The 25,510-nt window shown below is 35.9% G+C and overlaps 2 protein-coding genes and 1 long non-coding RNA gene across 3 annotated transcripts in view; 2 read left to right on the top strand and 1 right to left on the bottom strand.

Annotated features, from left to right (window-relative positions):
- Positions 1-17,858, top strand: part of SPATA1 (spermatogenesis associated 1) — a 60,272-nt gene extending 42,414 nt beyond the window's left edge. The window contains exons 11-14 of the mRNA XM_028831926.2: positions 560-738; positions 2,220-2,318; positions 4,806-4,895; positions 16,609-17,858. Coding sequence (XP_028687759.1) covers positions 560-738; positions 2,220-2,318; positions 4,806-4,895 — 368 coding nt within the window. The 3' untranslated portion in view covers positions 16,609-17,858. The remainder of the gene's footprint in view (positions 1-559; positions 739-2,219; positions 2,319-4,805; positions 4,896-16,608) is intronic.
- On the bottom strand, positions 6,284-25,443 carry CTBS (chitobiase). The gene is made up of 7 exons (XM_001107057.5): positions 25,221-25,443; positions 21,585-21,723; positions 20,956-21,164; positions 16,589-16,760; positions 14,354-14,451; positions 13,875-14,036; positions 6,284-6,941 (listed from the first exon to the last, which is right to left on the bottom strand). Exons 1-7 carry the CDS (start codon positions 25,386-25,388, stop codon positions 6,741-6,743), a joined length of 1,149 nt encoding a protein of 382 aa, XP_001107057.3. The 5' UTR covers positions 25,389-25,443; the 3' UTR covers positions 6,284-6,740.
- On the top strand, positions 24,618-25,417 carry LOC144332768 (uncharacterized). Its single transcript, XR_013400850.1, has 2 exons — positions 24,618-24,795; positions 24,918-25,417. It is a non-coding gene; the product is annotated as an uncharacterized LOC144332768 (long non-coding RNA).
- Positions 25,444-25,510: the final 67 nt, after the last annotated feature.

The following is a 25,510-nucleotide window of genomic DNA, read 5'->3' as shown; positions in this document are numbered from 1 at the left end:
AAACAGATTCTGGTATACTGGCATATACTTTGTGTTCCTATTAAGTTTGTATTTAGAATCTCATTGGTGTCAATGCAATTTGTTAAACTGATAGTGTTTAATTTCTAATGATTAATTTTGGATTAGTTTTCCATAATCATGGGAAAAAGTAACATATACATATTACTTTTATAGTTATATATGTTATATGTATATATGTTATATTGTTTTATATATATATATCTGTTGTATATTACTATATATAACAAGTATATATATTGCTTTTATAATATATATTACTATTAAATGTATTACTTTTAGATATATTACTTTTATAGTAATGTATATTACTATTATATATATATATTTTTTACCATATTTCTACACAAGTTCTCTTATTATCGAAAAAACATTTCTTCCTCAGGTCTAATGACCTCAGTATATAAAGAAAGGAGAAGAGGAGAGAAAGAGAAAAATGGTTTAAATTGACATTAGCTCTAGGGTCCTTTCCAGGATGAAAAGTTGAATCCTTTAATATTCAAATGAAAGCCTTTGCTTTTTTATATATATATATATATAGCCTATGACGGTTGGAAGAAAAAATACTTGGAAACAAAGAAAGTCACAGCATCAGTGGAGGAGGTTTTAACAAAACTTCGAGAAGATTTGGAACTCTACTATAAAAAATTGCTCATGCAACTTGAAGCCAGGGAGATCAAGATGAGACCAAAGAATCTGGCAAACATCACAGACTCCAAGGTATTACTAAATGTGTCCCCCTTCAATTAGAGAAGTTCTGTTCAAAACACATGCTTTATAAGCGCTAGTAATATCACAAGATGCATTGGGCTGACTTTGACTTAAACTTGCTTAAAACAATAAAAAAAAAAAACTCATGACCTTATGTAATAGGAGGAGGATTGCTGAGGAGATACAGTCAGCAGCTTAATGTTGCCTTTAAGGGGGCCTGATATTTCCTACCTATTATTTTCAGTGTTAATTTCATTGTAAGACTGCTTTTTCCAATGGTAGCAATAGAGTGGTCAATGGCAAGTAGGGCTTTATATCCCCAAACAAGGGAGAAACCTCTCTCTGAATCATGGAATATATAAATCTTTCCCTTTATCCTAGGTAAGGGATCAACTAGGCCTACCCCTGGATGAGAAATAGTTGCCAAGGAATGCTATATGCTTACTGACTTAGACTAATTAGGATTTACCTCTGTATCTGAGACAGGGTTCATTTCCTGACACTATGGGAAAGAGGCGAATACCTGATGAATTAGGGCAGGGGACAAACAGCATCTGCTATAATCCTGTTATTTGGTAGTGGCGGCAGGAGGACTTATAACACACAGGAATTTAAAGAAATTATGAAATTTTGTTTAGTTCTTTTTTTTGAGACAGCCTTGAATCAGAGACATGAAGTTTATTTTATTATTCCACCATATAATTAAACAACAGACAAAAAAATTCAAGAGTGCATTTAACAATTTGATTTGGGTTAGATCAATCCCACTTATCCAAAAGTGATTTTAAAATATGTTAACTATGATTAAAAGTAAGGATTTAACTTTAGACAAGATGAAATATTCAAAGTTTACTATTTTAAATGAATTTAATATAAAATCCAAATAGGCTCAAGTAATGGTTTATCCATAGTAGTTGGTACTTTTTTTTAGCATAGCTTATACTTTATCTTACTGTTTTATCAGTTCAATATAAGAATTTTTTCACAAAGCCAGTTTAAAACTCTTAAATAACTTCTTTAGAGAAGACCACTATAACTCATAAACTTTTCTGGACAAAAACCAAAAAGTCTTCTTATTATAAATAGGTTTTCTTGTATTAAATGAGTTCTTACATATAAAATATAGTATCATATTATTAAGTATTTTAAAATAATTCTAATCTGATTCAGCTGATAAAGCATTATGCCAATTTCTAAAGTCTTGCTAATATCTAAGATATTCCTTTCATAGTATTCCTTTCATAGTAATAGTTGTTGGTTTTTATGGTGCTAATTTAATGGTAACTTTAGAGAAAGTGTTCCCTAAAATTCGATAAATCAACAAAAACAAATAGTAATTTCTCCAAAGCAATTTAGTTTACTTTATGGAATAGGTTATTTTCATGATTTACTCTTTTGATATTTATCATTTCATAGTTTATGTTCCCAAGGCAGTTAAAAATAAAAATGTTTATGTGTTATACTAAATAAATGTCTATCTATGCACACAGAATTATCTGATAATCCAGATCACTGAGGTACAGCATGCAATTGACCAACTTAAGAGAAAACTGGATACTGACAAAATGAAACTCACAGTAGAAGTTAAGGTAACTTACATTTTTCCTAATCAAATTATTATAACATTTATCTTGAAATAAAATATTTTGGTGTTTTAACTTTGGGTGTCAATAATATAAGGGTAGCAAGGATTGATTGTCTTAAAATCGTTATCTTAACAATAAAGAGCATGGATGAAAAACAATGCAAGAAGTAAAACTAAATCCTGTAAAAAGATGCATGATATAATAAGGCCAAAGTAAAATTTAATAGAATTTTACTAGGAAGAATTAAAGGAAAAAGAACCTGTGAGTCAATATATTCTCAAAAAAAATTTTAAGTAGTTTTCCTGTATTAGAATTATTAAGTCTGATAAACCACTGAGCTCTTCTCTGAACTGACATTTAATTTTTCATGGGTAATCATTTAATTTTTTCTGGTTATTTTCATATGTATTATATTATTTAAATATGAATAATGTGACTTCTACTAGATGTTAAGTTTCCTTCCGGGCAGAAACTATGCCTTAGTTAACTTTGTTTCTCCCATGGGACCTTTTGTGTAACAGATGCTTAGTAGAGGCTTCTGGGCATGCTTTATTTGGTGAGAATTGTGTACAACTAATTACATCATATAAATTATCTGTGAAGTACTGATGTATTAAAAAGCTTTTTTGTTGAACAGAAAACAGAAGAAGATTATACATTTTCACACAAGCACCCATAGCAAGGCAGGAAAATAAGAACGATAATTATATGCATGCTCTCATTTCTCTATCAGAAACAGCTTTATGACACAGGATAATGACTCTATTCTAGAATTAGCTCTTTTTAAAAAATTTTAAAAGAGAAAAAAGAAAATCAGTACTGTCCTGGGTTTCCAATAAAAATAAAAATAAATAAGATTTAAAAATAAAAAAATAGAATTAGCACTGTCCAATAGCACTTATGTGATGATAGAAATGTTCTATGCCTGCACTGTCAGATTGGTAGCCACTAGCCACCTACTGATATTGAGCACTTGAAATGTAGTTTGTGTGACTGAGGAACTGAATTTTAAATTTTATTTACATTTAGTAGTTACATATGGCAACTGGCTTCTACTATACTGGACAGTGCAGTTCTAGATTCTTTTTACAAGCAGCATTCTCGAGGCTAAATAAGCCCTGGTTTGGCACTGAGAAGCTTAAAACTTAAAATAGAGAAGGAAAAGAGCAGAGAATAATTTTTAACAAAATATCAGTTAAATTTGCATTCAAAAAAGTAATTTGTTCAATGAAGGAAAACTGTCTATTCCATATATGGAGATAAAGCTAATATGTAAACTTGTACACAAGAATAATTCAGTAGGTAGGACGGAGTAATAAAATGCCCCCAGAGGCTTGGATTATGACTCCCCTCATGCCATTTTCTTCTGGAAAGCATGTGCATTACTTATAATCTTTGTATATTTTAACATTACAGATGTCACTCATGGTTTGAACCCAAATTAGAATTGTTCATACAAAAACAGTAAAGCCAAGTGGAATAAGAGAAAAAAAAGAGAACAAAGTTTTCAGCTTATAGGCTGGGGGGGAAAATCCTATATTTAACCATAGTGCCTGATTGACATATAGACATTATATAAGAAGTTTTATTGATTTCTGAATGAGCTCCCTAAAACAGCCCTACCTATAAGATTCAGAACTAAGGGACAAAAAAAAAACCTAGCCTGAGTCTCTTGCAACCATATTTATTCAAGATAGTATAGCATAAGTAGTGCTTCTCAAAGTTTAATATGATATCATCTGAAGATCTTGCTTAAAAATGCAGGATCTAACTCAGTAGGTCTGGGTGCAGCCTGAGATTCTTCCTACCTAACAAGCTCCCAACTGATTCTAATGCTGCTGTCCGCTGACAACACTTAGAATAGTAAGGGCTCTGGTACCAGGTGGTCTGAGTTTGAATCCTGGCTGTACCCACTTCACTTACTAGTTTTTTATCTTGAGCAAGTTACTTAGCCTCTAAAGGCCTCCATTTCAACTGTAAAATGGGGATAAATACTAATAAGTATTTGATTCTATAAAATTTTTGAAAAAAAAATAGACTAATACACTTAGAATGAGTGCTTGCCACAGAGTAAACAGTATATTTCTTAAATATCTCTTCAGTTCCTAAGGGCTAGAAATTAAGCTTTTTTGTATTTTGTTTTCTTGTTGTTTTCACTATTTTCTTTATACATTGAGAACAACAGGTTTTGAAGTTTAAACAAAACATAAAATTCTTTCTCTATTTTTTAGAACAGTTCAATTGTATTGTCCCTATATATTCATAAACAAGGTTATCTTATAGCATATCTAGTCAGTAGATAGGCATGCTTATTAAACAGCATTCATAATCTACACATTTACTGTAGTAATCCAGTGGAAGTCAAACCACTGAAGCCAAATGAGAGAAGACAGTTAAAGCAGTTACAAAAACCCTATTTACATGACAATTATAATGTACTTTTAGAAGAGTATGATGAAGTTCATTTTTGAAAAGTAATTCTTTTTATAGATGAGAAAACAAGCACTTTCAGATTTACGAACATTGAAAACTGAACTGGCACAGAAAAAAAAAATAATACATCTCTACAATCTCAATTAGGTATGTTAATTTAAAACTTTTATTTATCAAAAAATTTAAATATTTATTTGAACAGATTTGTTTAACCATTATTCTCCTTGGCAATGTTTTATATAAAGCACAAGGTTTCTCTTTCTGCACTTTCCATGTGGGTGTTATAAAATGTTTCAGGAAATATTAGATGCAATATAAAGCGAAATGATGACTGGTTATTTTTAACATTCCAAGTATTTTGCATATTATTTTACAGTGCTAATTTTATAATTTTCATTTTTAATAATCTTAAAATGTAAGAGCTAATATAACTAAAAATCTATTTGCAAAGAATAAATGTGTATTAATGAATACTAATATATTTGCATGAAAATACAGACTTCATTTAACTTAATTTGTTCACTATATCTTAATTAAAAGAAATCTGGAAATACAAAAGAATAGGGGATATTGAACTTGCATTCTGAGCTATGATAAAGATAAGCATCTAAGAATTTAAATTTTTTAATTCATTTATTTTAGAAATATGAAGACAACAGTGGTCCAACATATAGTATGAAAATGGTTGATTTTACTCTCACAAACAATTGTGTAAATAGGAAATGTAATATTCTCATAACAGATGGTTCAATCATCATTTATTCCAATTTACAGGGGGAAAATGTGCAGGGAAGCCAGGATTTATGTAAATCTAGAGTTCAAAGATACAGATTTTTAATCTGTAATTAGGAACTAATAAGGGCAGCACAACGTTGTTAATTCCCTGGAGAAAGAAAACAGACTTTATTACATTTAGAAAAGTTATTTGTATAAAATTGATCTTTTAGAAAGAGAACTAGTTGAGAAGCTAATCATTGTCTTTAGATCATTAAAAATACAATGCAGTTCATGCCTGTAATCCCAGTTCTTTGGGAAGCCAAGGCAGGATGAGTGCTTGAGCCCAGGAGTTGGAGACCCGCCTGGGCAACATAGCAAGACCCTGTCTCTACAAAAAATAAAAATAAAAAAGATACATTGCAGACGTAGAAAGAAAAATTTAACCTTGTAAAGAAAGCTAGCCAAGAAATAAATTATACATGTCCATAAATGAAGGAATATGAATAATTAGAAGTGTGACAGTGAATAGAATCAAGTTCAACTGCAAGTTATTCCTATTATAAAAATTTTACAGATGAACCTCATAAAAATAATGTAGTTGGAAAATATTAGGTAGTTCTAACTTACCAATTCAAAATATTACTGTTATATTCTTGTATTTTGTGAATACATTTAATCTTCTGGATTCTTTTTAATTCTCACTCACTGTCCAAAGGTTTAGTTCAAGTACCTCAGAGAACATAAATACTATATGGAGTCAGGAAGCAGAAAAATTATTTTCATCAGTTTGATGAACCTAAAGAGGAGACACTAAATTGTAGGTTTTAAATTTAAGATTTATTGGAGGGTTGGGGGAAAAGTATAGCACAAACTGCTTTTCAAAGACTAGGTTTTTAAAAACTCTAAGCAAACAATTTCCACTTCAGATTATACATATTTTAAAAATCAGCATTGATTCATAAGCATATATTTTACTATAATGAAGGGAAATATGGCATAATAAAATTCTGAAAGCAATTTTTCCCAATTAAATTATAGTGTTGAAACATCTAATAGAGGAATACTTAACAGGTAAGTTGACTAGTTTCTTGCCTTTATATTCCTGGATACTGATGACATTCGTATGTATTTTTCGAATTCAAACAATCAACATTTCTTTATTCTTTTTTTAGTATACCAATAACAAAAGTATATAGCAACATAACAAAAATGCAAGAAACTAGATCTATTTATACAGATCATTTTTCTAAATCTTAATGGTTTGACAAAAGATGTTCATCTTTGTAACAGCTTTGGCTTTAAGACTTCCCACATTTCTTCAGTTTGCTGTTTGGCTACAGTATCTCCAGAGTAGTCAAGACAGTTTGCATTCCACATGCCGATGCCCCGTAAGCCATAGTTTTGTATATATGTTGCCTTTAAAGAAATACTCTGAGGGTTATCATACCATACTTGATGAAAGTGGCCAGCAGGATCCTATATAAATAAATTAAAATGGAGATTTTAAAGTATTTAATACAATTCAGCACCATAGGAAAGGGAAAAATAAAAGAAGTATACAGTACAGTAAGAGGGAAATGCTCTGGTCCTCTACAACCAGCTTATGTGCTTTTTTGTATTCTCTGTAGTTGCTAGAAGTGTGCCTAGCTAGGAGCTCTACAGAAGATTTTGTTTATGATGAATCAGCCAGATCAAAAGGTAATGGAAATGGAGGAGAAAAGTACATCCTTTTCTAGGTCCTAAGGATTCATTCTGAGAGTCTGTTAGGTCTGCCCTTCATTGGTGACTTAACACACACCTGATTATGAGCCATAAATTAGATTCTGGTCTTATGCTCACCTTCCACCCTAAAAAGTCCTGCCCAGAATCAAATACCTATATTTAAGTACTAACACAGTCTCTCTCGGGAGGCACATGAGCTATTGGATAAGAGACAAAGGAAAAGGGAAAGGAGATCTAGGACAAAGTGCAAAGGAAGGTGAAAAAGATAGGAGATAAAAAATAGAAAGACCTGTGACTAAAAATAATTTACTTATTTTTATATACATCTAGGAAACTCCTTAAAGACATTTCTGAATTAATGCCAGTAATATTTACAGCATCTCTCCTGGAATTAGAATAGTCTCTTAAGAACATAAAGTATAATTAAAAAAAAAAAAAAAAAGGATGAAAAAGAAGATTACTTTGGGGCCAGGCGCGGTGGCTCACGCCTGTAATACCAGCACTTGTGGAGGCCGAGGCAGGCAGCTCATGAGGTCGAAAGATCGAGACCATCCTGGCCAACATGGTGAAACTCCGTCTCTACTAAAAATACAAAAAAATTAGCCGGGCTTGATGGTGCATGCCTGTAGTCCCAGCTACTCTGGAGGCTGAGGCAGAAGAATTGCTTGAACCCGGGAGACGGAGGTTGCAGTGAGCTGAGAACGTGCCACTGCACTCCAGCCTGGAGACAGAGCAAAAAAAAAAAAAAAAGACCACTTTGAAGGAAAATAATTCACCTAGTAAATGAATACACTGCAGTATATTTAAATATAGTAGACTAACTGTAATCAAGCATATGTCAGTCTATATCTTATATTCCATTCTTTAACATTTTTAGAACTAGACAAAGCCATGCATGCTCTACTAATAGCTGTGATTCATTATTTAAAGGCAACTTGTAGAACTTGTACTTAAATATGACAGATTGTTGAAGATTCAGGGGCAAACACAAAGACATATACCTTTGAATTTTGCCATCATTCTAGCTAGTACTTTGAGACTTTTTGATATTATTAAGAAATTCAAATGTCTCAAAATTGTGAAGGATCAAAGGGCAAAAACTAAGCACATGTAAGACTAATTTATGCATAGTTAAGGCATATTTGCTTTCCAGAATATTGAGTCCAAAATGAGCTGCTATTGCTGAAACAGCCCAATAGAATGATTCTCTTCAAACAAAACAGAAACTTGATTCATCTTGCTATAGAATTTTGCAATTAATAAAAAAGAGAGGCCGGGCGCGGTGGCTCACACCTGTAATCCCAGCCCTTTGGGAGGCCGAGGCGGGCAGATCACGAGGTCAGGAGATCGTGACCATCCTGGCTAACACTGTGAAACCCCATCTCTATTTAAAAAAAAATACAAAAAAATTAGCCGGGCGTGGTGACGGGCTCCTGTAGTCCCAGCTACTTGGGAGGCTGAGGCAGGAGAATGTCGTGAACCTGGGAGGCGGAGCTTGCAGTGAGCCAAGATCAAGCCACAGCACTCCAGTCTGGGCAAGATAGCAAGACTCCATCTCAAAAAAAAAAAAAAAAAAAAAAGGAAGGAAACAGTTATAACTAGATTTTTTTTCTAAAGTGGCATTAAATGACCTTCAATGCTCACCAAAATGTTTCCTGAATTCTAAGACCTTAAAGAATGTATTTCTTCATGGAAACAGGGTAAAAAGGTGGTACCAGAGGCTGGGGTTGGGAAGAATAGATGTTTCAAAGGACACAAATTTTCAATTAGACAGGAACAATAAATACAAGAGATCTACTGTATCCCATGGTGACTATAGTTAATAACAATGTATTATGTTGAAAATTCCTAAGAGAATGGATTTTAAGTGTTCTCGCCATTTAAAAAATGGTATGTGAGGTAATACAAATGTTAAATAACTTGATTTAGCCATTTCACAATCTATAGATGTATCAAAACATCATCTTGTATGCCATAAATATAGATAATTTTTACCTGCCATTTAACTTTTTTTTAATTTAAAAAAAAAAGAGGCCAAGTGCAGTGGCTCACACCTGTAATCCCAGCATTTTGGGAGGCCAAGTCAGGAGAATCACTTGAGGCCAGGAGTTCAAGACCAGCCTGGGCAATACAAAAAGACCCCGTCTCTACAAAAAGTAAAACAATCAGCCAGGCATGATGGCACATGCCTATGGTCCTAGCTATCTGGTAGGCTGAGGCAGGAGGATTGCTTGAGCCTGGGAAGTCAAGGCTGCAGTGAGCCATGATTGTGCCACTGCACTCCATCCTGGGTGACAGAGCAAAACCTCATCTAAAAAAAAAAAAAAGACTGTGTTCCTGCATTTTCACATTCATTAAGGAAAAAACAAGCCACAGATTACTAAGATCAGGATTACAAAGAAACAGTATATGGTAATATATACTGTCCTAAGATTCTATGTTAAATATTTTTAAATTACAGGCATACCTCATTTTATTGTACTTTGTTTTGTTGTGCTTTGCAGATATTAAATTTTTTGCAAATTGAAAGTTTATGGCAACTCTGTTGAACAAGTCTGTTGGTGCCATTTTTCTAACAGCAAGTGCTCATTTTGTGTCTCTGTGTCACATTTTGGCAATTCTTAAAATATTCCAAACTTTTTATTATTATTATATCTGTTATGGTGATCTGCAATCAGTAGTCTTTGATGCTACTATTGTGATTGTTTGTGGGCACCATGAACTGTCCATGTAAGACTTAATAACAATATTTGGCTGGGCACGATAGCTCACACCTGTAATGCCAACACTTTGGAAGGCCAAGGTGGGAGGAACACTTGAAGTCAGGAGTTTCAGACCAGCCTGGCCAACATGGTGAAACCCCGTCTCTACTAAAAATACAAAAACTTAGCCGGGCCTGGTAGGGCATCCCGATAATCCCAGCTACTTGGGAGGCTGAGGCACAAGAATCGCTTAAACCCGGGAATCAGAGGTTGCAGTGAGCGGAGGTTGCAGTGAGCTGAGATCGTGCCACTGCACTCCAGCCTGGGTGATGGAGCGATACTCCATCTCAAAAAAAGAAAAAAAAAAGAGACTTAATAACGATATTGAAATTAGACTAATAACCTTACAATGGGAATTTTGCAATGAATAAAAAAGAGGAAGAAAACAGTTATAACTAGATTGTTTTCTAAAATGACATTAAATGGCCTTCAAGGCTCACCAAAATGTTTCCTGAATTCTAAGACCTTAAACAATGTGTTAGCCGGGTGCGGTAGCCCATATGTGTAATCCCATGCCTTTGAGAGGTCAAAGCAGGCAGATCACTTGAGGTCAGGAGTTTGAGACCAGCTTGGCCTACATAGTGAAACCCGTCTCTACTAAAAATATAAAAATTAGCCTGGCATGGTGCGGGTACCTGTAATCCCAGCTATGTGGGAAGCTGAGGAGTAGAATTGCTTGAACCCAGGAGGCAGAGGGTGCAGTGAACCCAGATGGTGCCACTGCACTCCAGCCTGGGCAACAAAGCAAGACTCTGTCTCAAAAAAAAAAAAAAAAAAAAAAACAAAAAAACAAAAACAAAGAAAAAAAGACACTAGAATCCCTCTTCCCTAAAATGGGTCAAAGAAACCAGAGCCTCTTTTCCCCAAAGCCAGCCATAAAGTCTAAAACTGTTACTCTAACCTTTCCTACCACCACCTTTCTGTGTACTAGCTGGCCATAAAGAAATTAAGACCCTCATTCCAGAGAGGTCCTACCCCATACCCATGAGAACAAATCCTTCACAGGGAGAGGCCAAGAAAAATCTGAACAGACAGACCTTGCTGAGTTTTCCCACTCAGTCCATTTGCATTAGCTCATGCCCTTTATTCTGATCACAGTTCTACATAGCTGTCCATACTTCGTTGAACCTACGCACAAAAATGGACAGTTTTTCCTGCATCTTTGGGTTTTCATTCTGAAGACTCTCATGTCATGTAAAATTATGATCAAACACATTTTAAAAGGCAGAGATCTCTTTCTTCAAATAAATCTTATATTGGAAGATGATGATGCCATTTAAGACTTTCCTAGCTAGACAGGGGAAGTCAATACCTGGCTTTAAAGCTCAAAGTACAGGCTGACTCTCTTGTTAGGGACTAATGAGGGTGGTAACTTTAAGTCGAAGCCAGTATTCATTTACCATTCCAAAAATCCTAGGGCATTTAAGAATTATGCTAAATTGACTCTGCCTGTGATCTATGAATGGAATAACACAGCCTGGCTCATAGCACATCTGTTTACTGAATATGCAAGTCTGCTGTTGAGATGTACTACTCAGAAAAAAAAGAGATTTCTTTCAAAATATTACTGCTCATTGACAATGCACTTGGTCACCCAAGAGCTCTGATGGAGAATACAAGATGAATGTTATTTTCATGCCTGCTAACACAACATCCATTCTGCAGCCCATGGAACAAGGAGTAATTTCAACTTTTATTAATTAAGAAATAGATTTTGTAAGACTGTAGCTGCCAAAGACAGTAACTCCTTTCATGGATCTGGCCAAAGTAAACTGAAAGCTTTCTGGAAAGGATTCACCATTCTAGATGCCATTAAGAACATTCATGATTCATGTATGGGAGGAGGTCAAAATATCCATATTAACAGGAGTTTGGAAGAAGTGGGTTATAACCCTCATGGCTGACATTGAGGGGTTCAAGGCTTCAGTGAAGGAAGTAACTGCAGAGGTAATGGAAACAGCAAGAGAGCTAGAATTGGAGGTGAATCCTAAATATGTGACTAAATTACTACAACCTCATGATAAAATTGGAATAGATGAGGAGCTACTTCTTATGAATATGCAAAGAAAGTGGTTTCTTGAGAATAGATTCTATCCTAGTAAAATGCTGTGAACATTGTTCAAATAACAGCAGAGGATTTAGAATATTCCATAAACTTATTAATAAAGCAGCAGCAGGGTTTGATAGGGTTCACTCCAATTTTGAAAGAAGTTCTACTGTGGGTAAAATGCAATCAAATAGCATCACGTTCTACAGAGAAATCTTTCGTGAAAGGAAGAGTCAATTGATATGGCAAACTTCACTGTTGTCTTATTTTAAGAAATTGCCACAGACACCCCAACCTTCAGCAACCACCACCCTGATCAGTCAGCAGCCATCAATGTCAAGGCAAGACGCTCTTCCAGCAAGCAGGTTATAACTTGCTAAAGGCTCAGATGATCATTATCATTTTTTAGCAATAAAGTATTTTTAAATTAAGGTATATATGTTTTTTAGACATAATGCTATTACACGCTTAACAGACTACAGTATAGTGTAAACATAACTTTTACATGCATGGGGAAACTAAACATTCATGTCACTTGCTTTATTGCTATATTTACTTTATTGTGGTGGTCTAGAACTGACCCTGCAGTATCTCTAAGGTATGCCTGTATATGTAATTGGTTACCATAACTTTTAACAAACTATATATCCATGAAACACTGTTTCTAAGAACTGCATGTTTCTAAGAATGCTGTGAAACAAGATTCTACATCAAACAATTAAACTGCCTCATGTATTACAGCACTTCTCAAATCCATTAATATAATGATTGTTATAAATCTCCAAGAGGGGCTTACAGTATATAGTATTTTTCTAAATATATTTGGCCATGGCACATGTGTGTATATTTTGCACACAGGTGCATCTGTGTGTGTAATATTAACAGTTCCCAGGACAGACTAATATAAATACTGTTTAGGAAAGGTAAGATTACAGTACACTCTAGTTTCACTATTAGGTATATACCTTCAGTTCCAAACTTTAGAAAGCTCTACACTAAAGCTCTCTGTATAGCTGATATACAGGAATACACATGTATGTCAATTATAATTTATGACATGTAGTGTGTTTGCAGTCATTTTTTATAAATGGGTACCAGACCATTAGTTAAGAATATAAATCCTTGCTGAAATTCACTTCTATCATTTTAGTATTCCTTTTAAAGTAACATAATCTGAAATAAATTCAAAGAGGATTTGTACTTAAGATTTTTGAGCCGTGGAAGAGCCTTTATAATGCTAATGGTAAATTATGAAAACTATAACTTTTCTTTGACACTTTGGTATAGCAATTCCTATTAAACACTACTTGACAGAATTGCTAATTATTTGGTGTAGTTCTTCAGGTTTCCTTTATGTAATATTTTTGTAATTTTTGACATTGCTTATAATTTAGTTATAAAATAAATTGAAAATGATAGTTTTTCCATTGTAAAGTTGATTATGACACCTCTTCTGTTTTCACTCTCATTCCCCCCTATGTTAAGAGTCTCATCAGAATCTGTAGGCCACTTTGAAATGGAGGCTTTCAGAGATAGTAACCTATTTTGGCCCAAAACCCTTTCAAAATCAACAGTCATCCTAACATAATTGTCAACTATTACAGAGATCCTGTTTGTGATATGCACATTTTTATGGGATCATCTAAATGACAAGTGGCCCAAGCAGAGTAGATTCACTATTAGCAAAACTCCAGCTGCTCACCAGGGAACTAAAGTTCCTGATTACAGATTCAAAGACAAGTTTACTCATGTAAACAGCAGTCTGCATGTTATACCCTAAAAGAAAACTGACAGATATTCTTGATATCAAACATCTAATTATGAAAATAATTATGAAAACTAACAGAGTAAGTGCTCATAACTTATGAAAAATCTTACTTTATAGTTATAATAAGGAGCCTGCTGATCTTTATCCCATTGGTTTCCAGAAATAGAACTATTTATTTGCTTCATGATCATTTTGTAGGGCACCTGACGTCCTGCAGCATCACTACAAGGAGCCCCCCGGAATGGGACTTTTGCAATGGTACAAACATGATCCTAGAAATGCAAAAGTACTCATGTTACAGATGATCAAGTATGCAATTCTTAAAAGCCAAATCAAAAATATATAAATTATTTAGAAATAAAACATATACCATAAATAAATAACCTGACTATATAGAATAAAGGTTAAAATAAATTCCATTATTAAATGAAAATGTATGATAATCATAAGCTTTCATAGAAGTAAAAATAATTTTTATCTCAAACTATATTTCAGAAATTCTAAAGTTTATATATTTCTAATGAAAACAGAGAGACTCTAAAAAATATAATAGAGAATAAAAATTATGTAACAAATGACCTGTTCCTACCTCAGACAGATTCAGGCAGGTATAATCATAACCATACCAGGGAACACCCATTACAAGTTTCTTAGGATTAATGCTCATCTTGATGTAGTCATTATATCCTAGTCAAGCAGGGAGAGAAAAAGCATATTTGTTTCTCTTCATATGTCAATGTGTTCATACAAGCTATGCAACCGTTCAGAATCTGTTTGTAAAAACAAGCACATTTATAAAAAACACTAATAATGTTTAATATGATGTTATAAAACATCCTTTAACAACCATAAATTGTATATCTTGCTTTCTAAACCATTTCTCTTTGAATAAGAGAAAACATTCAAAACCATTAAGATCATATTGAAATAAAATATTCACAAAATCTAATTCTAGGAATAATGACACATTTCAGGAAAGTATGCTAATTGTATCTATTAATTGCTAAGACATGATATACTTGATACTCTAGATTCTAAAGTTTCAACAAAGTTTTATAAATCTTAACTTTCTAGCAGTGATTGTCTCAGAGTTTCTTAGAAAGTACAAGTGTTCCATGTTTTGCAAATATTCTATAAGTATGAATGATAGCTGGGGATAAGCAATGTGTCATCTATAGTTGGAGGAAACAAAGAGAAAAATTAACAAATACCTAGAACTATCAGTCCTTTTCTTGCCCAATGCTGCAAAACATGTTTTTTCACCAAGACATGCAAATATTCTATAAGTATGAATGATAGCTGGGGATAAGAAATGTGTCATCTATAGTTGGAGGAAACAAAGAGAAAAATTAACAAATATCTAGAACTATCAGTCCTTTTCTTGCCCAATGCTGCAAAACATGTTTTTTCACCAAGACATATTCACAGATTATCTAGAATGTTGAGGTAAATAACTTTGTTACTTTTTAGAGCCTTTAATGTTATTATATACTATTAAATAACCAAAAATGGGGTGGGGTATGCATCAGTTCCCAAACATATTGGTTTATTTAGTTTGTTCGTTGATTTATTTATGATACAAAGTGATCATAAATGTGATCTTCCTACCTCAGCCTCCCAAGGCTTGAACCTTTTATTGATAGAACATAATTATCATATCTTTCCTGAAACACAGTTTGGGAACCCTCAATTAATAATTACTTCATAATTTTAACAGAATAACTTATTTTTCAACTTTAAATAAATATGTGGCTAGGCACAATGGTTCATGCCTGTAATTGAAGCGCTTTGGGAGGCTGAGGTGGGAGGATCACTTGAGGCCAGCCTGGGCAACAGAGTATGACCCCATCTCCTTAAAAAAATATTTTTTTTAAATTAGCTGGGCATGGTGGTGCATGCCTGTATAGTGAGGCTACTCGGGGGGCTGAGCTTGGGGGGTCACTTGAGCCCAGGAGGTCCAGGTTACAGTGGGCCATCATAGTGCCACTGCACTCCAGCATGGGCAACAAAGTAAGACTCTGTCTCAAAAAAGAGAAAAATGAAAATATTAGCTGGGCATGGTGGCATGCACCCATAGTCCCAGTTACTCAAGAGGCTAAGGCTGAGCTCGGGAGGTTGAGGCTGCAGTGAGCCCTGATCGTGCCACTGCACTCCAGCCTGGGTGATGGAGTGAGACCCTGCGTCAAAAAAATAAAAATTAAAATTAACAAAAGAGCAAGCAATCTTTTATTTAGTTGACTGATGGAATACAAACCAATCCAAACTTTGAAGAGGATAATGCAAAGACTACATCATACGAATGACAGGTCAAAAGTACTCCAATTCTAATAGGAATATAATTTTTAATTTATCACAGATACTAAAAGAAGTTAATGCCTATCCTATTAATCATGAAATGAAGGTACCCAACCATAACTATCTTTGCTATTATGTAACACTGGTTATTTCAACAAAAATATCCTGTCAAATTCTAGATAAACATGTGATTTCATGACAAGAATATTGGACCAGAAATGAGAATACCTGATTAAGCCCCAACTATATAATACTTAATAGTTATGCAATCATGAGCGGTTAATTCTTTTTATCTCATCTAGAAATATACCTATACCACAAGATTGTTGGAAGAATTAAGTGAAAATCAAAACTTTAAAACTTTTTGTAAACTTTAAAGTTTTCAATTAAGTGATTTTTAAATGTTTGAAGCAAGCTTTACAATTGAAAAACATATACAAATAACTTAGAAATACTGAAAACAACTTAATATTTTAATTTCTAGAATATTACTAATATTATTAATAAATGATCACGTTTAGAGTCTTACCAGTTAATGTCTGATTATAGGGAGCATTGGCTGCTGCAATACATTCTGACCAGATCTGACTTTGTTCATCATAAGACATCACAAAGAGGAAGTCACAAGCATCTGCGATTCCAGTATAATTATAGCATCTTCTGTCTATGTTCTTTGGAGACCAAGCTACATCAAAGGTTACCTGTGGAAAAAAATCTTACTATTTTATGTAACATGATCAAATATGCATATTATGTCAGATTTTTAAACTTATATATATTTTTACCTTATACTACACAAGGAAAAAGCTTACAGTATATGAATGTAGGGTTTGACACACAGAGAACTTGAACCATTCTAAGAAATATTTTTTGCTTACACTTGACTGAGTCAGACATATATTTGGACATACAGGAGCAGGACACTATATAGAAGATGGCCTTCAAACTCAAAATGTCTTCAAACGCGAGGCTGGTACCTCAGCTGATTAAAAGAAGCAGGTATAATGACAACAGGGTATGGTGATGCCCCTGAGCAATTAGAGAGTAAAGGCACACTAAAAGAATTCAAATACAAAAGTTTTTAAAATATTATGCAGGTTAAATATGTCACCTGTTGGCACAACCTGATTGGGTTGCAAGTTTCAGCCCGTGATTCACAATCACCTTATATGGTAGGTTTGGCCCAATATTAGTTAGACAATAATGGTGTCTTATGGCCACAGGTATAGATTAATCAAGTCAAAATGTTGACAAATCATTTAAATTATCTTATTTTATGGAAATATTCAAATAAATGTTGAGTAATATATTATCTTTCTTTTTTTTTCTTTTCTTTTTTGAAATGGAGTCTCGCTGTGTTGCCCAGGGTGGAGTGCAGTGGTGCGATCTCGGCTCACTGCAACCTCTGCCTCCTGGGTTCAAGCAATTCTCCTGCCTCAGCCTCCCAAATAGCTGGGATTACAGGCATGTGCCACCACACCCAGCTAATTTTTTTGTATTTTTAGTAGAGACAGGGTTTTGCCACGTTGCCCAGGCTGGTCTCAAACTCGTGACCTCAGCTGATCTGCCGGCCTCAGCCTCCCAAAGTGCTTACAGGCGTGAGCCACCGCACCCAGCTTTATCTTTCATTTTGAATAGTGAGCCAGCCTTCAACAAGAATATGTCTCTTTATGTTTATTGCCTTAATGAAGTATTAATTAGCCTTATTTTATATGTGTACAAATGTTCTAAAACTTCATTAAAGGTTGTTTTCCCCCCTTAATTAGGCACTCAATAAATACTGATTATTTTAAAATCTGAGATACTTTAGGTAACATTTTTATACTTTGAACAATTTATTCTAGCAAAACTCTTTTTAGGACTTCCTCAAAGTTATCTTTATAATTCCCTGAGTATTAGCACTTTACAATTATAAGCTTTGCTCAATAGTTTTCCAACAAAATAAGTTATGAAGTAAAATTTTTACATATTGGATCCTATTTTATTACTGCCTCCTATTACCAAATGAGAGGTATATTATAGTAATAGAGAAAAATAAATGACTACATCTAAGCAAGTAAATTTCAAATCCATTTTGTAAGAGTATTTTCACCAGCATTTTCTCTCACAGTTAATCTCATATTTTTGAGAAGGTATTATTATTATATTAGACAAGAAAGCAAAAGATTTGGGTGCTAGTGTCAGCTCTGTTATAATTAGGTCTATATCACTGCTAAGTCACTTAAAGCATCTGCATTTTTCCTACCTATAAAAATTTTGGGTATAAAAGAACTCTTCAAGGCATTTATTTCTAGCTCTTTAATTCTGTGACCACAATTCTGTAAACTAAAGTTACTATCTTATCCCCAAAACTAATTCCACCTCTAGATTCTCTAGTCATTTTTTGTTGGTTACCAGTTTAAAAACTCTGAGGCTACTTTCTGATTCTTTCTTCCCTTACTTCCAAAATCTAACCTCATGTCTCCCTTTGGGTGGCCTCTCACAGTTGTTCTGCCCCTTCCTTTCCATTAATTAATTTATTTAATATGTATTTATTGTACACCTGCTGATTTAGGATTATGTCATCATCCAAATCAAACTAAATCCCTTGATATTGTATTGTTCTGTTAGTAGCCCTTACTGGTCTTCCTCCTTCTTCTAGTTTTACATACTCCTACAGAATAATCTTCCCAAACACTATTTTACACACATAACCCATTACACACAGAATAAAATGCACAGTCCTCAGCCTGACATTCTGGATCTTCCACAATCTGGCCTACCTTTGTAACTGTCCCTCCCACTAAGTCACCTAACATGAACTTGACATGTAGCCCAAAATGTTCTCCTCACCTCTCAAGAGATGGAAAGAGATATTCCTACTGCAAGGATTTTGCTCAGTCTCTTCCTCTCTGCTCTTTCACTACAGCTTAATCAGGATTGTCAAATAGGTTGTTTCCCATATATTCCACACATCAATTCTAACCTATTAGTAATGACTATCTAGAGAATGAAGGAAAAGTTTCTGAAGCCAAAATGTGTGAGGAGGAGAAGGGGTATGGTGGCCTGTATGCCAGGCATTTGCTATTCTTAATCTACATTGTACTCTCCTGACAAGTTGAATTCCATACTGACAAATCTTCCCTATTTGCATAAAACCATAGAAATGTCAGACTTCATATTGCTTATTATTTTACCAGTAATTCTCAAATTATTTTACCTGTAATTCTCAAATTCATGATGACCAACTCTACCAGAATCACCTAGAACACTTGGCAAAAATACAGTTCTCTAAGCTCTATCCCAGACCTACTGAGTCAATCTCAGTGATATGGTTTGGATCTGTGTCCCCGCCCAAACCTCATGTTGAATTGTAATCCCCAGTGTTGGAGTAGGGCCTGGTAGGAGGTGACTGGATTACAGGGGCAGATTTCCCCCTCCAATGCTGTTCACGTGATAGAGTTCTCACGAGATCTGATTGTTTAAAAGTGTGTGGCACCTCCCCACTCTCTCTCTTGCTCCTTCTCTGGCCATTTGAAGTGCTGATCCCGCTTTGCCTTACACCGTGACTGTAACTTTTCCTGAGGCCTCCGAGAAGCCAAGCAGATGTCAGCATTATGCTTCCTGTATAGCCTGCAGAACCGTGAGCCAATTAAACCTACTGTCTTTATAAATTACCCAGTCTCAGGTATTTCTTTTTTTTTTTCTTTTTGAGACGGAGTCTCACTCTGTCACCCAGGCTGGAGTGCAGTGGCGCAATCTCAGCTCACTGCAAACTCTGCCTCCCGGATTCACGCCATTCTCCTGCCTCAGTCTCCCGAGTAGCTGGGACTACAGGTGCCCGCCACCACGCCCAGCTAATTTTTTGTATTTTTTTTTAGTAGAGACAGGGTTTCACCATGGTCTCGATCTCCTGACCTCGTAATCCGCCCGCCTCGGCCTCCCAAAGTGCTGGGATTAAAGGCGTGAGCCACCGCGCCCAACCTCAGGTATTTCTTTATAGCAATGTGAGAACAAACTAATACACTTAGGATATTTTAAACAAGCACTCTCAGGTAATTCTGAGACAGGAATCACTGGTTTATAATACTCATAATGCTCTATACTGGAATAAATTTTTAAGCATTCTGTTAGATATCAAGGAGCTGCACCCTGTCTTCAAAAAAACTCATTGTCTAGCCTATTACTTCCTAACTATAATCACCAATGAAACTTTTTTAAAACTGTGGACTCTGGGATTACCCAAACCCTTTTGAAAAATCATTTCTGGGAATAAGTTCGAAGTGCGCATGTGTGTGTAAAAGTAAACACGTTTACTTTTTCTTAAGATCTGTGGTTATCTTGATACGTGGCTAGGTTTGAGGATCACTAATGTGGGTTCACATTATCCTCTGTTACCCACCTGTTGTCTGGCAAGATTTCTTGTGTTGTTACCTTCTGGTCTAATCATGTTCATTATGGCAGTGGGGAAGCACACTGCCTATTGTCATAGCTGTCACAGTTCCGTGTAGTTAGTCCTTTAAGCTTTACTGGGCCTTGGGTGCAAGTAATTCAGAGACTGTGGAGCAAGTGATACACTTCTCCAGAATTACCTCTACTCCTGGGTTGTTTCTGTCCTGCACTGGTAAAAGCTGGTTAGGCCCCCCTTGATTTCTGTTCTCCCATTGTCTAACACTTCTAACTGTGTTACAAGGCAAGTAGTGGGGTAATCCCAGTGTTGTATTTTGATGTAAACAGAGAATAGTGCTTTAAAATTCCTTAAATAAGAACATCAAAGGCTCCAGAAAAATTTTTTGAGAAATAAGTGCTGAAACTCCCATTGCATTACTATAAAACTAAGATTATATTAGTTTTACCCTCATTAGTATATTCTGATATGGAAAAGATGAGGTTTCCAAAGAATAAATGAATTTTTACCTGTGATCCCTCAATTTCACGATGGAAAGTGTCTGTAGTTTCTTTGACTAAAGCAGTTAATGCATCGTATTCAGGTGATAAACAATTAACTTCTTGCTCTATATCGATATTAATTCCATCCATATATTGTGTTTTGGCCAAATTAACTTTTTGAGCTATCCAGGATGCTCTGGAAGCAGGATCAATGATATCCTTTAAGGATACATCTCCTGTGGAAGAAGTATATATCTTTTGAACATGTATGCAAAAACATTTCATTATTTTGGAAGACTAAGCCCCTAATTGAAGTTTTCCAAATAGAGAAAGAATATACCAAAGTAACAGAAAGCCATTACTCACCAATCTCCAAAATAACCATTATAAATCATTAGTAAAATTGTTCTCAAGTTAGAAGCAGAAATTGTGGTCATCATGCTAATTTGCCAGTTACATTTTGCTCAAAACCATACAGTGGTTTAATTTGTTTTAAAAGATCTGCATTTGTGAAATGAATTACACAGTATCTTAGATTATAGGATCCTAACAAAAACAGATAAACATAAAAGGAAGTTTTTGGAAAGCCGGAACTATAGCAAGTGATACAGATAAATTTCCCAATTGCTGGACACATAGATCTGGTAACAGCGTACCTTTAAGTACTACTCTGGCTCCTTTTGAATGAGCGTAGCACATAAGTTCTGAGTCATATTTTCCAAATGTTGCCACAGTTGTAATCTGTGACCAGTCATAAGATTTCCAAGTTTTCTGTCCAACATCAAACACAAAGACCTGCCAGAACAAGGATAAGCACCATCATTTAAACCAAGAATATTATGCTGACCATCCAAAATACCATTCATCAAACACCACCATACACCAAACACTATGGTGGCAGTGAGAGTACAATTGTGAATAAGACATAAGAGTCCCAATATAATTGGTGGCGGAGTAATTAGCCAGGCTGGGAAAGAGGGGAAGGATGGGCCAGGAAGGAATAGTGGCAAGTGCCAAGGCCTGGAGGCAGAGACAGCGTGGTGGTTGCGTAACTAAATATTTAGTATGGTCGACGTCTAGAATTTGGGGAGAGAGCATTAGTGAAGGACCAGAGTGGTAGGCACGGGTTAAATCATGAAAGGCTTCATAAGCTCTATTGAGAAGTTAGTACTACCTTGTTTATCCTGAGGTAAAGGGAAAGAATAAAAGCATTTTTAAAAGGAAAAGGTATGCATTTTTGAAAAATATTTTCAGCTGCAGTGGGAAATGGATTAAAGAGAGACCAAAAGTGGAGGCAGAATGTGGAAGCTGTTGGAGGAATCCAAGTAAGAGATGATGGAGACCTCAACTAAAATTGTGGAGCAGTGGAGTTAAGTGAACAGATCTGGAAGATCCTAAGGAGGCAAAATTGACAGGACTTTGTGACTAATCAAATGAGTAATCAAAGGAGAGAAATTTGATAATAGTCAAGTTACTGCGGATGGAGCCATAAATACTACATTTACTGTTTGTTTGTTTGGTGAAGCTAGCTTCTTAGAATAGTACTTAGGTCAAATTCTAAGGCAGCTCATGTTGTGTTTCTCTGATATTTTCTTCCCACAATTAATTCAAGAAGCATGAAAGCCTCACGGATTATTTTTATTTTATTCCAAGGTGTGAATTCATTGATTTGACAAGTATTTATTCAATTTCCAATAAGGTACAAGGAGAGTATTTTGCTAGGCTCTAAGGACATAAAGATTAATGAGAGAGACCAGGTCCACTAAGGAGTTAATTACTTAATTACAACGGTATTAAGGACTGTAGAGATTGCAGGGGGCCATGCCAGCATATAAAGGGGACCTGCTAGCCAGATGGAGCAGGAAAACTTTTCTGAGGACTACATGCTTTCGTGGAGGGCTGAAATCAGCAGAATGATGGAAGAGATGTATCTATGGACAAAAGACTGCATTCTCAACTGAGGGAAGAGAAAGCCCAAAGGTCGCCACACCTCAGGAGAATTCTGAGATTCTGGAACTGAAAAAGGTCAGTGTAGGTAGAGCACAGAAATCCTGCAAGTATGGGATACTGGATAAAACCCTTAAGGTCGGTACGGAAAGATTAAGTAGGGCTTCCAAGACCACTGAAGATGTTGTATTTTATCTTGGGATCAGTGGGAATCAATTAGAGTTTTAATTCAGGGGATTTGTATTACAAAAGAGATCACTGGGTCCTTGTGAGGGGAATGAATGAGGGAGAGGCAGTGGGGATAGTAGCTGTAAAAGTTAAACCAGGCATTTCTTAATTTTCTCAACCTCTTTTTTTTTTAAAAACTTTTCAGAATTAACTACACATAACTCATCTTTTCTGCTAAGCAATTTCCCGCTGAAATAATAAAACGTCATAATGTGAAATTAAGTGGCCCATTGTTTTCAGAATCACATTTCTATCAAAACTTCTATTTTAGTTCTGATAACTAGGATTCTATTTGTTTAAAAAATACTAAGAGCCTGTGATATAATAGATATCCTTTAGAAAAAAAAGCTGGGTGAACTAATCGAAAATATAAGGGGAAAATGCCATGTAGTCAAGTTTTTGTGTTTGAAAAACACAGAAAACGCCAGTAAAGACCATTTACCATGAACATACAAATAAGCGTAATTTTGCTTCTTTGAATAGTTGGTTTTCAAAGTGCCACAGTTATTGCCTAACCCACTAAGTACTGGGTACTACAATAAATCTTTCAGGTTTTTTTTTTTTTTTTGAGACATTATCTTGCTGTCGCCCAGGCTGGAGTGCAGTGGCATGATCTTGGCTCGCTGCAACCTTCCACCTCCTGCTCTGCCTCCCAGGTTCAAACGGATTCTCCTGCTTCAGCCTCCTGAGTAGCTTGGATTACACGTGCCCACCACCACGCCCAGCTAAATTTTGTATTTTTGCTAGAGACGGGGTTTCACCATGTTGGCCAGACTGTTCTCAAATTCCTGACCTCAAGTGATGCACCCACCTTGGCCTCACAAAGTGCTTCTCAATCTCAAAAAGAGATTGAGAAAATTAAGAAAAGTCTGGTTTAACTTTTACAGCTACTGTCCTTACTGCCTCTACCACCGCGCTGGGCCTCAGATTGTTTAAAACATTTTAATTGGGAGGCCATTATGCTGAAACAGCTCCAACTGCCTTGGATTTCCTGCTTAAGCAAACTCCAGCCCAATGTCAATAATGAAAGGAAACTTAAGCTTAACCTATCAGAAACTGCCAACTAACCTCTAACTAGGAATTCTCCACCAAGTCATAGCTAAATAAAGCAAACAGTCATAGCCAACCAAGTAATTATTTTCCTTTGCTTCCCTGTTCAGCCTATAAAAACCCATGCTACTAAAGCAGACCTCTCTGAATCCCTTCTGGTTTAAACCAGATTCATAAGTTGTTCTTCGCTCAAATAAACAAGGTTATCCTACTTTGTCTGAAATCTTTCTTTTAATAAGATGTTAGGTTTCCACACTAGGCAGGTTCTTCGTAAACACTTTCACCATTTTTATTTCTTCTCCTAAGTCATGTCACTTTTTTACTGGCATCTAAGTGTCCCTGCCTCAGGTTAATAGACTAGATTAAGAACTAGGAATCATGCCTACTTCTACAAAAGAATCGTTCTTTGGATTAAACCTTTGGACCTTCCTGATGTCATCCAATTCCTGCTTTCAGTCATCGAAGTGGGCAGTCAGGTGGTTTTAATATTGCTCCAGAAAGTGTTTGATTAAAGTTGCCAGAAGCGTTATAAATTGTTATGCGGATAGAAGGAAAATGTACTGAAAACTATTTTTTACCACTCTTCTTGGGTGGTTTTGCGGTACTTTAAAGAAAAGGGCTAGCAGGTATAGAAAACTAAAGGTAAGCAAAATACTCTGCATTCTAATGTACTGTTGGAGTGCTGAGATTCTTTCAAACGAAATCCTCATTCTCTTGGAAACTGAGAAATGGATTATTCTACCTTGTTTGCTTTTTACAACCAGAGTGCCTCGGCAGAGGCACAGCAGGGGAATGAAAGGAGCTTGCCTTAGGAGACAGAACTGGTTTGAACACTCGCCTGCCTACGCAGGCACTTACAGGCTGTGAGGCCTGTGAGGAGTTACTCAACTTCTCTGAGCCCGAGCTTCCTCATCTATAAATTGAAGGATCCGTAAACAGGAAGGCCCTCATCGAGTGGTCAAAGTTGGTTTCGGCGCCCACGGCACCTCTCCTTAAGGCTCGGTTCTACTCTAACTTCTCTTCGTGCCCTGAGGCCCAGACCTAGAGGAGCAGAAGAAGGCGCTGACCTCGAAATCTGGATGGTGGCGAATCGGACGGCAGAGCTCGGGCTCCGGGCATGGGCAGTCGGTCCCGGCCGCGAGCGACAGCGCCATCAGCGCCAGCAGCGCTAGACCGCGGATGCCGCGCGGCGGGCTAGAGAGGAGGCGCCAAGGTCGAAGCTGCAGTCGGGACATGGCAGCAGGTCAATGGGGCCGCAGTGTGTTCCTACCGCCTGGGTGGGCGGGGCCTGCTGCGCCTCAGGGCAGGGAGGGGCGGGGAAGGATGGGGAGGGGCGGGGCTCCGGGGCGGGCGTGGG

This window comes from Macaca mulatta, chromosome 1 (assembly GCF_049350105.2).
Source record: "Macaca mulatta isolate MMU2019108-1 chromosome 1, T2T-MMU8v2.0, whole genome shotgun sequence".
Taxonomy (NCBI): Eukaryota; Metazoa; Chordata; class Mammalia; order Primates; family Cercopithecidae; genus Macaca; species Macaca mulatta.
Note: the sequence above shows the minus strand (reverse complement) of the source record. Positions and strands in the feature narration are given on the sequence as shown.

Excerpts from the sequence above, each read along its gene's own strand:
- CTBS (XM_001107057.5), bottom strand. The coding sequence starts at position 25,388 with ATGTCCCGACTGCAGCTTCGACCTTGGCGCCTCCTCTCTAGCCCGCCG. Across the intron at positions 21,724-25,220 it reads GCCACCATCCAGATTTCGAG|GTCTTTGTGTTTGATGTTGG; the intron begins GTCAGCGCCTTC and ends TTGTTCTGGCAG. Across the intron at positions 14,452-16,588 it reads CTATAATCAGACATTAACTG|GATATAATGACTACATCAAG; the intron begins GTAAGACTCTAA and ends CTGCTTGACTAG.